The following is a 17,437-nucleotide window of genomic DNA, read 5'->3' on the forward strand; positions in this document are numbered from 1 at the left end:
CAGGGGTGCCCCCCTTGGGAACCGGGGGGGGGGGGGGGGGGGGGGGGTGAGGAGGGGTCCTAATGGGGCCTAAATTGTACATTTTTATCTTCTTCTTGAGAACCCCATGACCCATTTTCACCAAACTTGGCAGGTAGCATCCCTAGGGGGTTAGGATCTCAATTTGTTAAAATGGGCACCATGCCCCGCCCAGGGGGCCCCCAGAAACCCTCCAAATGAAGGAATCTTTAAAAATCTTCTCTAGAATCAGAAGTTATAGAGCTGAGATAATACTATGAGTGAGTACATTAATGACTGTAGTTTCAAGTTTGTTCATAGGAGATCCAGGGGTGCCCCTCTTGGGGGTAGGGGGGGGGGGGGGAGGTGGTTGGAAGGGTCCAAATGGGGGCCTGAATTGTACATTTTCATCTTCTTCCTGAAAACCTCATGATGGATTTTTGTCAAACTTGGCAGGTAGCATCCCTAGGTGGTCAGGATCTCAATTTATCAAACTGGGCACCATGCCCCACCCAGAGGGCCCCAGGGGGCCCCAATTCCCCCAAATTAAGGAATCTTGAAAAAATTGGGCCCTTATTGTACATTTTCATCTTCCACTTGAGAATGCCTCGTCAAATTTTGGTAGAGCTGTGAATAATTTAGATTAGTGACTGCGTGAAAGGTGAACTTGCAATACTCAGGTGAGCACTAGACCCGCGGGTCTCTTGTTTCTTTTTATTTGCCTCCACCAACGAAGTGGCCGGAGGCATTATGTTTTCAGGTCGTCCGTCCGTACGTCCGTATGTCCGTCCCGTTTTGTTTTTGTCGATATCTCAAGAACCGTGAGATGGTTTTGCATCAAACTTGGTATGAAGGTATATCCTGGGGGGATAATACTTTGTTTGTATTTTAGGGTCCCGGGGTCAAAGGTCAAAGGTCACAGGTCATTTTGTGAAAAAAAGGTTGAAATTTCATGTTTTTCTCCATATCTCGCAAATGGTTCAAGGTATCTTCATGGAACTTAGTATATATGCATGTACCGATGGGCAGTGATTATCTAGGGAAGTTGGGGGTCATGGGTCAAAGGTCAGGGAGTCAAAGGTCAAGGTCAACTCCTCAAAATATCACTACTTTCCTTATATTTATGCAGTGCCTGAAGGATTTTTTTAAAACTTGATGTATGCATGTATAACCCAATATATATTCTGTGGGAAGTTTCTTGCCAAAAGGTCAAAGGTCAAAGGTCAAGTGAAAGTGCTAAATCGCACTTCTTCCTCCATATCTCAAAAGTAACTCAAGGTATTATGAAACTTACATATTTATGCATGTTCTACCTAACAGTGATTCTCTTTGGAACTGTGGGGTCAAAGGTCAAAGGTCAGGTTTAGATAGTACTATTTTACCATTTGATACTGAAATTATACTTTTTCTCAATACCTTGAAAATTACTCAATGCATAAACTGATAAAAGGGTCAAAAGTCAAGTGAAAATCATCAGTTCCCCCAAATACCTGCACTCTGACGTTTTAATCATTCATCCAATTGAACCTAGTTCTAGGAAAGTGAACATTCAGCACATTTGTGGCAAACCTGTCATTTTAATATTTTGCCAATTGTGTGAAACTGTCATCACACATTGTTAAGACATTGTACTATAGACCTATTAGGAGAACCATGCATTATGGCGGAGGCATACACCAGTCGCCGTAGCGACATTTCTAGTTTTTTTTTTTTTTGCTTGTCAGCTGAAAAAACCCGGAAGTGGATGGGGAGAGAGGAGCTGAGGACTTTCTTCTTTTTTTTTTTGCTTGTTAGCTCATGAAACCCGGAAGTGGGCCCCCACACTTTTGAAAACACTGCGCCGGCCCTGTACAACAACATTGTAAACTGACCGAGGTAATTCCATGACTTGATATTATGAAGAAGAAGAAGAAGAAGAAGAAGAAGAAGAAGAAGAAGAAGAAGAAGAAGTTCTAACAAGTTCAAGAAGAATGGGGGGGGGGGGGGGCAATGCAATTGTAGAATGTGTTTATATGGCACAAAGACCAAATGGCACAGGCTACGGAAGGTTGGTATCCAAAGCCAATAACAGCATACAAAATTTATCTTTTGTCCGACATTAAAATTAATTCAGATAATCTTGTGCCATTAAAGCTCGCCGCACACTACACGACTCACGACTATGCGACCTTAGGACCATAAGACCCAGTCGTACGACCTACCAACGCACACTATACGATCAGACCTTACGAGTAGGCTTATGACTGTTCTGTCTTCAGTACATTTCACCAATGAGTATTAAAGCGCACGCAGTGCGCACTGTGTGCGCTTGCATTGTAGTATCTTGATTGGCTGAAAGCCCACGACCGGTCGTAGAAATTCAACATGTCAAATCTCTGCAACTGGCGCTAAGACCCAGTCGTACGACTGGAAACTGGCAAGACTGTGACGTCACACTTCCAGTCTTTAGGTCGTACGACCGGTCGGATCGTATAGTGTGCGGCGGGCTTAAGGGAAACTTCAGATCAAAGAAATTGTTGTTTTTATCTGTGATCTTCCTGCTGTAGTGTACATGTAAGGCTGGGAAACCAACAGCTGGGTTTTTTTTTTTTTCATTATAATTATGCTTCACACATCTTGCTCTAGGTGTGATTTGCCTTGAAATTTGTTGCAATAATTAAAACACTCCTGGACACATTGGCTGCTAGCAGTGTTGAAGGGTATACACAAAGGTTTGTATTTGATGGTGTAGAGGCCAAGAAGGTCATGTGACAGGCATCCACTATCCTGTCGCTATGGCATTGTGGGTATTATGACAGGTATATAGTGTTCAGGGTGCATGTACTGTATGTGCTTGCCCTCTTGCCCAGGACAACTAGAACTTACTACTGGCAAAGTAAAATGAACAGAGCACTTGCGTTCACTGTAATATGAAAAGTATTGGGCTGCTTCCTACATGTAAATGCCCATTCAGGCAAATGGGAGAAATATGTTTTGTAATGCTGTGATGGTGTGGAGACCTGATAGCTATGGTAATTTAATTCTAATACTATTTTGCTTTAAAACAATTAAAATCAGAGCAGTAAATAAGTGAGAATTTTGGGGTATAATTGGAACACAGATTAGAAAGTAGTTATGAATTGTAAAAGTTGAGAGAGTACCTGTCTTGTTGTAGATAAGTTTGCCCAGAAAATGTCATATCCATGTCAAGCACAAAACAGTTGAGTCATCTCTGCGTAGAAAAACTTGCAATTTCCCCTCACAAAATACCTGTCACTTTTGTATGTCTGAGTTTTGTTGTGTTTTTATGGTTTGTATTGTGATACTTGACAGACATTACTGTACGAGCTGAAATTCTCGCGGTGGTTTTATTTTCGCGAATCGCCTTCGAACCGCGAAAATAACAACGCGCGATTAACTAAGTTCAGTTAGACTCTCGTAACCGCGAAATTAACAACACGCGAAAATGTCCTCCAAGTACTAGCAATTCGCGAAAATTTCAGCTCGTACAGTATTGTTTCCAAACCTTGTGCAGTTTCTATCAGAAAGAGCAGCATGAAGAAGTGCAAGATTTAATCACTGTGTGTTGATAGTTTGTTAATTTTATACATAATATGCAGTAATGAGCATTATTAATGACATTCACATACCAATTGACAATGATGATTTCACATACGTATGTCTAATAAAGACAAACATGTGCGAGACTTCAGGGCAAAAAAGTGACAAAACGAGAATCTGAAAATTCCCAGCGGTCATGATTCAGCCACCAAATACTATGGAAGGGAGCATCCTAGCACCCCCTCCTTCCCCCCCCCCCCCCCACCAGTGCAGTGAGGGTTAAGCATGTAATTATTTGATTTTAACTTTACTTCATGGCACAAAAGGAAAATGCAGGAATTTGTGCATCTAGCTAAAAATTGTGAAGTCGTTTGAAAGTTCATATGAACAAGTAAGAATTTGTTTTAAAAACTAATATGGTCTATCAAGCAATTGCTGTTAATGTTGTGATAATATCAAGGCCAGTGAAATATAGAATTCATGCAATTCACAAATCCTGAGATCTTGCAAAATGGTCAGATAGATGTATGGGGTGCACAATTCAAAAACATTCTGTAATTAATGCATCATCGTGTCTATTTCATTTTCCAACTTAAAATTCTGTGTTTCTTCCTTTTACATTTGTGTGGGAGCTCTTCTATGTTCAAGGCCACTGCGAGAGCTTTATGAATGCACCAGTGTATACAGGACATAAACTACAATATATTGCCAGTTTTCACCTTATCTTGCCATGTGTTTTATGGTCATTCCTAGATAAAAACTCATGGAACATCTGTGTGGCCTTTGTCTACCTGTATGTGTACCTGTCAAATGAAAAGCACAATTTGTATGCATACCTTTACAGTGACATGTCACTGGAAAAAACAACGCTAAACAATTTTCAGGGATAGTAAAAACAGGAAGACAGCAAATGTGCATCCTTGTAGGAGTGCATGCAGTAATTATTTCAGTTTTATGTTTCATTCATTTTCATGAATGAAACATAGCTTCTTGGAGCTGCAAGAGGGATTACAGTATCTAGTATGGTTAGTTGTTTACTATGTTTTTATTTTTATTTACCATTTATTCAACTATGTATTAACTTATTGCTTTTCCTGTGTTGTTGATAAGCACCATGTCTTATTGTAACTTGCTGCATTGAAGAATTTACATTGTAAATGAGACCCCTGTAGTTTGAGGATGGGTGCCAGTTGACAAAGGCCTGCCCTTCTGATTCACAAAGGGTTGATGGAGACACCAGGGGAAGCTGTGTGTGTGTGTGTGTGGGGGGGGGGGGGGGAGGGGTGTGCAGAAGATGGATGCCTCTGACCATATGTCATGTATTAGAGTCAAAATGCCAAATAGGGAGGCCAAGAGAGAAAACTCAATTTGTCCTCAATGGTACCTTATAAATGTGACAAAACATTCACCATGCTTATTATGCACATATTTTGTTGTGCATTTATAAATAAATGCTTGCTTGCTCATTTGATAAACCTTTGGATATGAAATAGAGCTTTTTGATCCTGTGTCAATTTGTTATACTGTGTCATTTAGGACACTCCTCCTTTGTTTGGTTCAGTACAGGCATATTTATGTAAACATAATAATAACAAAAGTATATTTTCTTTTCATTTTGATTTGATAGAAATGGACATACACATAGGTGTACTCTTCATCCAAGTAAATAAGGGAAAGGTTTCTCTTGTTAGCATTTCTAACTAGAAAAGCACTCTGAGAGCGCAGACCTCTGCCAAGCAACTACTTTCCACCGATGATCTCGGTCTTCCAGAGATCAGTGATTTCCACCCATATGTACGCATAATGAAAAATCGCCCAATTTCCCAATATATTTTGACTAATGATTTATGAAAATTAATTTCACTGATCTTGAATACATAAATGAGGTTTAATAGATATCGGATTATCCATTTCAATTTTGAAACAACTACCAATGTTATTGTGATTATGAAAGAACTGGATTGGTAAGATTTTGTTTGTTTTGTTTTTTCTGATCCCAGGATGGCTCCATGTTTGATTAGTCACTCATTGAATGCTCAAACTGTAGCAATATTTGCAATTTGTCCACTGTCACTGAAACTTTTTGGTAATCATGAACTGTTTTGTGTATATCACATGTGACCTTTGAGAAATGAAAACTCTTTCTTTGGGATAAAGTGCCCATGGAAGGAGAGTATGTACCTTACATTGCTCCTTTGGGATACAGTATATTATGCAAAATGTTCCCAAGTTGAATTTGCAAAATGTTTTTTTCAGTGGACTTGTGAAGTTCACAAAAATGAAAACAGCGAAATATACTATATTATGTATATACAATCATCTGTTTTGTATTATGGTAACGTCAATGAGGCGTTTGTTCTCTGAGTTTTAAAATTCAGTCAAATTTGTGGACAGTCAGGAATTACAAGAACAAGACAAAAGTATGATTTAAACAGATGTTATGAAGCTAGTGTGTACATGTACCTAACTTGAGTTGTGTAGATGTGACCCTGCTTTCCCATGGTCTTGTATTCCTTCTTGCTTATTATCTTTCAGGAAAACTTGACTTCCTTTGTTTGCCAAACCAAATATGGACAGTTCACTCTTAGTATCTAGTACACTATAAGCTCTTTATTGAAATACACTTAACAAACTGAGAAATTCCCATGTATGTCTGTAACCTTATATGCTATGGCTGTTATTTCTAGAAAAATAAGAAAATTCAACACTCAATAGCAAAGTTTCTCACAAAATGATAGCTCGGCATCCTACAAGGTAATATCACAAAGTTAGGGGGCATGGGCAGTCAGATTCTAATTGTAAAGATTTGGGGGGGGGGGGGGGTAATACGCCATCAATTGTCGATGATTTCCAGTGGTCAATGGTGATTTGATACATCAGCGGTAGCAGTATACAAAGATCTGATTTTGTGTGTGTGTGTGTGTGTGTGTGTGTGTGCGTGTGTGTGTCAAAAATTGTGGACATTGCTTGCAGTGCATTGATTGATTGATTGATTGATGATGGTTTATTGATATCATGCAAAGTAGTAGCTCAAAGGCTAGATTGTGATGCATTTACATTGTAAAGCAAAATAAGAAACAGCATGTAAATATGTAGCATTTCAACAGTAACCAATACAGTTGTAGCATGTCAACAGGCTTCTTTGAATTAATTACATGTGTCTTAGTTGATGGTGGTGACAATGAATATCTCAATATACTTAGATGTTTTCTATTACAATACTGTTTACAAGCAAATTTGTAAAAGTTTGCTTTACTTACAGATCATCATCATCTTTTCACAGGGAGAGTTCACTCGGCTTGTATAAGTGGGATCAATCCTGGGACCGATAGCGTCACTGTGGAGTGGTATGAGAGAGGCGACACCAAGGGAAAAGAGGTAAAATCTATGTGGCACTGAAGTAATCTTAGCATTCCTGTAGAAAAAGAAGATGGGAAGACAAGACACCAACTGCAGTTATACATTTTAGGTGGTAGAACAAACACTGAGTAGTATTAAAGTTCCTATTTGTGGTAATTGGGGAAATGTTGTAAGTTAGTTAGTTTGTTTGTTTGTTTGCTAGATTTGCACATTGCAATGATATGTAAAACAGATAGAGAAAAAGAGAGTATATTGCAAGCCCAAAACTAGTCCAAGCATAATAGACTGATGATGCAAAATAGAGATATATTATTAAACTCATACTATATGTTCTACTAGTCCACTACTATAACTAATATTATTCATATTGTACTTCCAGCATATTTGATTGAGAAATAAACTTTCATTGTGTTAGCAGCAGATGCAGCACAATCTTGACATATTGATATACTCCTTGATTCATTGAAAAAAAAAATTGATGTTGTTGTAGAAGATGTGCATTATAACTGCAATGTTTCAATTCATATTTTGACTTCAGGATTTTTCCTCCACAACAGATGTTTAATAGAGAGATGTTGATATATTTGCAATCTGGAAGGGCACTGGAGTTATATTTTTATCTTCCATGTGGTTGTTTTTGTTTCAGATTGAGCTGTCTGCCATCTATTCCCTGAATCCCAACCTAGCCCAACCCCCTGCCCCTGCAGTCCCCCCTCCTGCTTCTCATATTCCTGCCCCTAAAAACAGGATTAGCAGTGCCAAAGTTGCACAAGCTGAAATAAACCGCCCCTCACCAAAGCCAACACCACGAGAAACAAGAGGTAGGTTGAATTGTACATTCATAGTTGTGCAGTCATGGATACAAATCTCAATCAAAATGTGACATTTTTTCCAATTATGGGTCATACATACTGGTAGACAAATGTGGATTGAGCCAGAAATGTAAAATGATATAAAATCTCAATGAAAATGATTGTGTGAAGAAACAAGTCACCTGTGTGCGGCTGTGAGTGAGAGTTTTTATTCATCACAGCACATGATATATCTGTAACTGTATACAAAAGTTGCCTGCTCGGCAAAAGTGCCCTAGCAAGTACTAAGACTTGCATGTTCTAAAACTTGCTAGGGCCCTTTTGCCGGGCAGGCATATAAGCATACATGTGCCAAGCAAGTATTACTCATCAACTAATTGAAGCCAAAACAGTTGTTTTAGACTTACTGTGAGGGTACCTATCAGTCTGAGCAGGGAGGTGTTAGAGAAGTAGAAGAAGTAAGAATCTCTCCTTTGTACCAAGCTATATCGACAAAGGACAGCACTTCTGTATAAATGAGTGTGCTTTATTCCTGAAATACAACATACCTACTAGCCAGCAGCAGTTCACTGTCCCTCAATATTTTCAGCAGCAATTGTTCAGTATGCAAAGAATATAGGACACACAGAGAAATGAATAAATAGTGTACTTCTTTAGATTGAACATTCAAAGATATTAAACATGAATGATATTTTTTGAGATTGCAAATAGAGTTTAAGCCAGTCCCAGTTATTACAACTCCCGACCTCACCAAAAAGATTTATGCAATAAAGCAAGAAGAATATTTTGAAGTCATTCGAAATAATTTAACCTCTTCTTCAGTATAGTAATGAATGCTTTTATGATGTCTGTTTTAGCTGTGACACGTCGTCTACTGACTGACTGTTGTTATGTTAGTAAAAACTGCACCAGTTTTCCCAGAATTCATCCTAAGTGTTTTCATTACAGGAGACATCGTATGAATTTTCTCTTTGCTCTTGTTGCATTCGCCATTGTGGAATGAGCAAAAGTCTGACATTTTGTCATTTCCAAGATTCTAGCATAAACACAGCATAATTTATGATTTGTGCCAAGTTCTAATTTTTCCACTTTAACTATAAAATGCTATTAAACACACAGTAACAAGCATTAGCCAATTACTGAAACCTAGTGAATAACTATGCACAAATGTGCGCAAAATGGTTTAAGGTTAGATATGTTGACTTTTTGAGAGAGATACTAATACTGTTTTTTTTTCAGTCTTGGAGTGTTGATAACAAGGAGATTTGAAGAAAAACTTTAAAGTTTGTGTTCCCTACAAGATTACCAAGGAGTTCCACACAGGGTTTCAATATTTCTTTTGAAATACAGTTAAAACTGTTAAAATCAAGAACCTCTTCTTTTGTTTCCATAATATCCAAATTATATGGAAGACCGACTTGGAGCATGGAACATTAAAGCCAGTGGAATGCTTAGCATTCAGTTGTCATAGTATAGAACCTCTGCATAAATTTACACAAATTGTGAAGAGATTCCACTACTTCTAACACCTACCTGGTCTGAGAAGCCTTCATCATTTTGATTATTGTAACAATATATTTTTGGGTGTTTTTTTTCATATCTAATACTGTGTTTTACATTTATAAACTGATTTCAATGTAAAAAGATTTTTATTGAAAGCTCATTTGCTACTCAACCATCACACATGGTATGTAAATTTATCCTTTACATCAAACATGGGATGCATCCTATATCTTATTATCTTTGGCAGACAGTGTATGAAATCAACAGAGAAGTAAAACATTCATCTGGTACTCCAGTGACTTGTACTCTTTTTCTCACTTGACCATGAAGTTCGTATTTTATTCTAACAGATTCTAGTTTGGTAATTGGCTTATTTTCGCAATTTGGTACCGCATTTGGCCCAGTTTGCATTCACAGTGAGAAAAGGCCAGGCGGAGCCCGGGCAGAGACTACCTCCAGAGCTTGGTCAAATGCACGGCCGTTTTTGGTACTGCATTTGGCCTTCTGCGCATGAAAGGAAGGCCAGGCTCGGCCGCACCCGGCCTTTTCACTCACTGTAAACGGGGTCATAGAGTTTCTATAGTCACTGGTACTGCTCATGGTCAATGTGGGCAAATGCAGTAAAGATGATGAAAGTGGGTTCTTACTTCTACCACCACTGCACTGTTACTTGTATCTTTAGAGCAAAATGATTGTTACAGCCACCTTAGTTGGTGTTAATATTTAATCAACAATCAAAAGAGAAGAAGAAGAAAGAAATTAATATTGAATTCTAATCTTATATGTACACTCCCGAAGTGTTTGGCCATATTTCTATCACATTGAAAATATGACTATCGTGCACAGAATCTCAGATTATCACCTATAAGTTGCAAAGTTCAATTCACTGAATTTGCACATTTTATTGTTTTTTGTTTGTTTGTAGGTTGGTTGTTTTGGGGGGGTTTTTTAGCAAAGAGTGGTTCAGTTAAAGGCATGCATATGCAATATGCTTTTGCACAGAAGTTCAAATACACTCCAGGTAGTTAATAAAGTTTCTCCTTGTTTTCCCCCTTTAAAATTCTACTCTTATGTGCCCATTGTATTCAAAAGATGATGAAGAGGGTAATTTGATGATTTTCTCTTTTCTGTGATGTTGTATGTTTTGTTTGTTTCCCATTATTTTTTGTGATTGGCACATACAGTATTGCATTTAATGTGTTAATCTTCTTGAGAAGCTATTTCAGTCACTTCTCTCTTATTCAGTGCAATGATGGACTTCATTCTGTTTATCATGTTAAAGCCAGTGTAATTTGCATTATGCTCTAGTCACTAGTTTTCAGTTTGCTAGTTTTAATGTTTAAAGAGTTGCATGATGATCCATACACAGACATTGAAATGTTCATCATTACTCTTTCTTTTTTTTTTTAAGCAGGCAATGTCAAATTGTAGTGCCTTTATGTACCCCCTGTGATGCAGTATACATTATTGAGGCCTTCATTCAGAGCAAAACAGGATGCTACATGTATATGTGTTGTTTTGTGCAAGAAATGCAATGAAATCATAATTAACAACATGTGGTTTACTTCAATACATATTGTATGTCAAACCAAAGATCCTACACTCCATAAGATGATAAACTCTCCCGATTTTAGACGGCCGCTGGTGAAACCGAAGTGGCTGCCGCCAGCTAGCGTTGAGCGGGTAAAGATTGAACAAGCGTTAGCCTTTTGCAAAGGCAGCTCGCAATAATTTGTGGACATGCACAATCACTGCGAGTGTAGCAACCTGCGAGCTGAGATGAGCGAGCTGTGTGCGAGTCTACCACTCGCTGTGACCGGGGAGTTGAGACGAAAACTCACTGTGCACAGTCTTTTGAAAATCGAAATAATGATAAACCTGCTGATGGTTTGGTTTAGCTATTGATGCAGTTTACTGCACTGCACCAATTCTTAGGTTTACTTGATTCTTTACAGAAAATTCCTTCTTTCTTGTCTTAGCCTGTCTTGGTCCTACACAAACATGTCGGGGAAAGTACAGCTCACCTGGAAACTTTCCCCAGTCAATGCTAGTTGGTGCACTCCTTAAAAATCCCACAATTCCAAGCGGCAGTGTTTCACTTTTCAACTGAGAGTTGACCATTTTATGTAGTGTGTAGGATCTTTGGTCGAAGTGGAAACCAAGAATATCACCATTTGAAACTGTTTAATTTATAAGACACAGATATTGAAAGAAATGTGCTTTGATGAACTCTTATGCTTTTTTTTAAGCATTTTCAATTATATGCACATGGATTCAATGTGTCTTGTATTTATACTGTGTGTAAATCATGTAGGATGTTGTTGGCTTTACCTCTTTGCTTACTTATTATCTTCCTGAAATTGTTTATATTTTTCTTTTCTTTTCTTTTTTTCTCAGTGTATTATTCTCCAATGGGCTTGATTATTAGTGTTTGTTGTTTGTTTTTACATTGAGCTGAATTTTGTCAACTGCATAGTGCTTGCATATTAATTTGCTGTTCCTGTTTATATTCAAAGGGGTATTCTGGACCTGTTAAAAGTAGAATTATATAAGCACAATTTGTGAAAATTCGATCAAGATCTGATGAAAGCTGAGGAAGTTATGAAATCATGAAGGTTTGATAACTTTCGCAAAACACTTCTTGAACAGTCAAATGAGTGATTTGATCATATCCCCTCACAACTTGCAAAATTTCTTGATTTCATAACTTCCATACTTTTCATCAGATTTCCATCAAATTTTTACTCTTGTGCTACTAAAATATCACTCTTCCTTTTCAGACTAGCTTTAAACTGGTCAGGAATTCCCCTTTAAAGAGATTGTGTAGTTTTGGGTGAGATGGGAATTCAGGTTATAACTTTTTACAGGAAAATTAGATTATATCTTATATGAAATACAATTTTAAGATGTCACAAATGTACACACTAGTAGTTATGTACATATGTATGATGTACTGTATGCATGGCTGTTTTAATGTGTATGTACACAGGTTGACCAGATTAATGGAGAACATTCTATGTGGTATAGATATAGTACATACAGGCTGACCAGATAAGTGGAGAATTTTCTAGGTGGTATACAATGTAGCTATACAGTACATGCATGTAACAGGAAATACATTATAGCTCACTCAATCTAGAATGATTTCACCCATTCCAGAAAGTTCTGGGAAGTGCTAACATATTTGGCTGAGTGAGGCACTGTCCCTGTAGCCCAATGTGATTGGTAGTTATTCTTGGCAGTGATGTTTTGTACATAGTTAGGCAGTGAGTCATCTAGGTTTCCCGGAACTCGGACTGGCTAGTAGGTTGGAGAGAGTTATAGAATGTGCTAGAAGGGGTGAATAGATAGTATATAAGCTAGAGAAATTCTGCAGTAGGCAGAGTACCCAACACCTCTGCTCTGAGAGTTACGTCACTTCTGGCTCTGAAGCGACTTGTTATAGTCAATCCTGTGTTACCTGCTGACCTGTTATGTTTGTGGAGATACTTGGCCTGGGAGACATTTTGCCTGCAGAGAATTAATGTGCCTTCATTGGACTCCATATTTTAATGTCAATGGACATTGCTAAAGCAAAGCTGTGACGGGCTTGATTCCTAGCTGGACAATATAAAGTGAATCATCATTCAACGCATCGACTGGACGCGGTGGTTGGATTCTGCACATTTCGCTGTGAACATTACACTGTGGATCTATTGTGGACATATACCCTGGATTTATAACGCGGACTGTTGTAACCTGTGCCTCTGGATTTACGTCGAAGGAATCATTCATCGGTGCATCGCGGATCATTCATTTATGCATCAAGCATCATATTTGGACACTACCAGGGAACTGTAGGGATTTCGTGATTTAGTGAGTAAGTGATTCCATTACTGACTTATATTTGTTTCCAGTGATCATTATTGTACTGATGTGAAAACCGATTACGAGTCTGTACCTACAATATCACTGTTAATAAACCGCCTGAACATCAATTGATTGTTTCTTTTGTGCGATCATTCTCGGAGTGATTTTGGTCGTAACAAAATTGGGGGCTTGTCCGGGAAGTGAATTTAAGCCAAAACTTAGAATTTGGAACGTTCCGGAATCCAGAATATTGGTACAGACAAAATACCAGTTGAGTTGATTGTTCAATTGTATATTGTGTGTTATACATTGTAACAATGTCAATCAGTACAATGGATGTTCAGGCATTTGTTCAGAGGACAGATTTGTCCCTCAAAGATTTGCAAAGGTTACGCAAATGTGATTTGACTGCTGTTGCACAGCATTTGAATGTAGATGTTCCACAAGGTGCAAGAAAGGCAGAGATTCTTGACTTAGTAGCTGGTCACATGGAGCTCAAAGAAGAAATTGACACTCCAGATCAAGCTCAAATTTCTGATCAAACACGGCTTGAACTTGCTAGATTGGAAATGGAGAAAGAGAAGATGAGATTAGAAATGAAGGAAAGAATAGAAATGAAGAGAATTGAAAAGGAAATGGAGCAACAACTGAAATTGCGTGAGATGGAATTGACTCATGCACAGACTGTTGGAAATCATGAAAGGGCTCCCTCTGAATTTGATTTGGCCAAGAACATTCGATTGGTGCCAAAGTTTGAAGAAAACAGAGTCGATGCATATTTTGTGTCATTTGAGAAGGTGGCTGACAGTTTGAACTGGCCACAGGAATTTTGGCCCATGCTCCTTCAAAGTGTGTTTGTCGGCAAAGCAGCCGATGTGTACTCATCTCTCTCAAAAGAGCAATCACGTGACTATGCTACAGTCAAGAAAGCAGTGTTGAATGCTTATGAGTTGGTGCCAGAGGCGTACAGACATAAGTTCAGAAATTCGTACCGCAAACCAGGCCAGACACATGTTGAGTTTGCTCGTGAAAAAGAAATGATGTTTGGTAGGTGGTACAGATCCCTGAAAGTGGATCAGGACTTTGATAACCTACGTGAGGTTGTTCTCTTGGAAGAATTCAAAAAGAGTGTTGCTTTCAGTGTGAGGTCACATTTGGATGATCACAAAGTGACAAGTTTCCATAAAGCAGCCTTGATGGCTGATGAGTATGAGCTGACCCACAGAAATGACAACAGACCACCTTTCAGGAATTTCTCTGGAAATAAGAGAGACAAAATTCAGTCGAGCAGTCCAAAGAATGTTGGTTCTGAAAAAGGCACGAGTTCTGAAACTTCATCAGCACCAAAGCCTCAATCTGACAAAGGGTCCAGTACAAGTGCAAATGTCATCAAATGTTTTCATTGTAACAAGACAGGGCATGTAAAGTCACAGTGTTGGAAGTTGCAAAACAAAACAAAGAAGGACTTGGGATTTGTCATGTCAAAAAGTATCCTACCCGAAAACAGTGTCCCGTTCAGTGAAACACAGGCCATTGAAAGTCAATCTCCCAAATTCAAAGATAGGCTGAAGCAGGTGGATGAGAGCTATCGTAGCTTTTTGTTTGATGGTGAGGTGACCCCATGTACTTCTGGTAAGGCAGGTAAGCCAGTGGTCATCCTGCGGGATACGGGGGCCTCTCAGTCGTTGATGGTGGATGGTGGTATGACTTTTCCACCAGATAGTGCAGTGAATGCAAAAGTCTTGATTCAGACTGTTGATGGCAGTTATATGTCAGTGCCACTGTATAGAGTGGATTTGAAGTGTGACCTAGTTTCTGGTCCTGTGACTGTTGGAGTTGTTCCTGAGTTGCCCATGGCAGGGATTGACTTCCTGTTGGGGAATGACTTGGCTGGGGACAAGGTGGTTGCGTCTCCAGTTGTTTCGGATAAACCAGTGGTGGTTGCTGAAACTGAGCAGTTGCAGGAGGAGTTTCCTGGGATTTTCCCAGATTGTGTTGTGACTAGGTCTCAGGCTCGTAGAGCTATTCAAGATGATGCGGATTTTGTTGATGTGGAGGAACATTCCGGTGTTTGGTTGGCAGAAACCTTTTTCAAGGATTTGAATGATGGGGTTGCTGTATTAGGCTCCGAGGCTAACAGCGATGGGCTGTTTAGCAAGTCTTCCTTGGTTGAAGCACAGCAGGCAGACTCTGAGTTGAAAGGCTTGTCTCAGACGGCGTGTTCTGAGGCTGAGGCTGAAAAGGTCCCTGAGTGCTATTATGTCAAAGATGGCATTTTGATGAGGAAGTGGAGACCTCCCCATAGGCCAGCTGACGAGGATTGGACGGTGGTCCGTCAAGTTGTTGTCCCTCCTAGTTACCGCGGTGAGATCTTGAGGATTGCTCACGAGTTACCTGTTGGCGGCCATTTAGGCGTCAGAAAGACAAAGGATCGGATCATGAGGCATTTCTATTGGCCGGGGTTGAATGTGGATGTGGCTTAGTTTTGTAAGACTTGTCACACATGTCAGGTGGCTGGTAAACCACAGCATTCAGTGAAGCCGGCGCCATTGATTCCGATACCTGCGTTTGAAGAACCATTCAGTCGGGTTCTAGTTGACTGTGTTGGACCTTTGCCTAGGACTAGGTCAGGTCACAAGTACCTCTTGACAATCATGGATATGTCTACACGGTTTCCAGAGGCTATCCCATTGAGAAATATCACTGCTAAGACTGTGGTAGATGCTCTAGTGCAGTTTTTCACTAGGTATGGGTTGCCCAAGGAAGTGCAGTCTGACCAAGGGTCAAATTTCATGTCAGGCATATTTCAAGAGGTGATGTATCGTTTGGGTGTGAAGCAGCTGAAGTCGTCAGCTTATCATCCCCAGTCCCAAGGTGCGTTGGAGCGCTACCACCAGACCCTAAAGACAATGATTAGGGCGTTCTGTGAGGAGTATCCCGAGGATTGGGATAAGGGCATCCCTTTCCTGCTGTTTGCAACGAGAGACTCCCCAAATGAGTCGACGGGTTTCAGCCCATTTGAGTTGGTGTACGGTCATGAAGTCAGGGGCCCACTGAAGCTCATCAAAGAGAAATTCATGACGGAGGATGATGAGGTCCACCTACTTGACTACGTGTCAAAGTTTCGTGAAAGGCTTTCAAAGGCTTGTGAGGTAGCTAGGGAACACTTGAAAGTGTCACAAGACTCTATGAAGAGAAAGGCAGACAAAAATGCCAAAGCCCGAACTTTCAACCCTGGTGACAAAGTTCTTGTACTGCTGCCCATACAAGGTGAACCACTGAAAGCCAAGTTCAGTGGCCCGTACTATGTCAAAAAGAAACTCAATGATGTGAACTATGTGATCAGTACGCCAGACAGACGCAAAGATCAAAGGGTGTGTCACGTAAACATGCTGAAAGAGTACTATGAGAGAAAGGCTAGTCAGCCGGTAGGTGTAACCCAGGTGGTAGAAGAAGAAGTAGATGAAGAGGGAGAAGCTCAAGATGAGAATGGAAGTGAGCCCTCTAGTGCCAGGTTGTCTAACTCAGAGATGTTAGGGAAAGTAGATGAGGCACTGAACTACCTACCTGAAAATCAGAGGAAAGATGTGACTAGTCTGTTACACGAGTACGAAGAATTGTGTAAGGACAAGCCAGGCTGCACCCCTCTGGCTGTACATGATGTCGATGTAGGAGATGCTGACCCTATCAAGCAAAACCCTTACAGACTAAACCCAAGCAAACTGCAAAAAGTAAGGGAAGAGGTTCAATACATGCTAGACAATGACATAATAGAACCTAGTAAAAGCAGTTGGAGCTCCCCAATCGTCATGGTGCCCAAACCGGATGGGTCTCAAAGATTCTGTATTGATTACCGCAAGGTAAACGCCGTGACGAAAACAGATTCTTTCCCCATTCCCAGACTAGAAGACTGCATTGACAGGGTCGGAAATTCTGCATATGTCAGTAAAATAGATCTTCTAAAGGGATACTGGCAGGTGCCCTTGACCGACAAAGCCAGAGAGATTTCTGCCTTTGCTACACCAGATGGCTTGTTCCAATGCAAAGTAATGCCATTCGGCATGAAAAATGCTCCAGCCACCTTCCAACGGCTGACAAACCAAATCATTGCCGGACTTGACCACTGTGTAGTATACATTGATGACATCCTTGTGTATAGTGACACGTGGGAGGAGCACATTACACACTTGCAGCAACTTTTTGATCGACTCAGGGAGGCCGGATTGGTGATTAATCTGGCAAAGAGTGAATTTGCAAAGGCCAAAGTGGTGTATCTCGGGCATGTACTCGGTCAGGGACAAGTATTGCCAAGAGAAGCCAAGGTAGAGGCTATACTAGGCTTTCCCATCCCCCAATCCAAGAAGGAGTTGCTCAGA

At 39.9% G+C, this 17,437-nt stretch overlaps 1 protein-coding gene across 1 annotated transcript in view; it reads left to right on the forward strand.

The window, feature by feature from the left end:
* Nucleotides 1–2,025: 2,025 nt before the first annotated feature.
* Nucleotides 2,026–17,437, forward strand: part of LOC139714446 (kinesin-like protein KIF2A) — a 35,423-nt gene continuing 20,011 nt past the window's right edge. The window contains exons 1-3 of the mRNA XM_071626152.1: nucleotides 2,026–2,044; nucleotides 6,821–6,915; nucleotides 7,544–7,718. Of these exons, the coding sequence (XP_071482253.1) occupies nucleotides 2,026–2,044; nucleotides 6,821–6,915; nucleotides 7,544–7,718 (289 nt within the window). The remainder of the gene's footprint in view (nucleotides 2,045–6,820; nucleotides 6,916–7,543; nucleotides 7,719–17,437) is intronic.

The sequence above is a fragment of the Diadema antillarum genome, unplaced genomic scaffold (genome assembly GCF_040938485.1).
Source record: "Diadema antillarum isolate AM-2024a unplaced genomic scaffold, OU_Dant_1.0 seq00002277_RagTag, whole genome shotgun sequence".
Lineage (NCBI taxonomy): Eukaryota > Metazoa > Echinodermata > Echinoidea > Diadematoida > Diadematidae > Diadema > Diadema antillarum.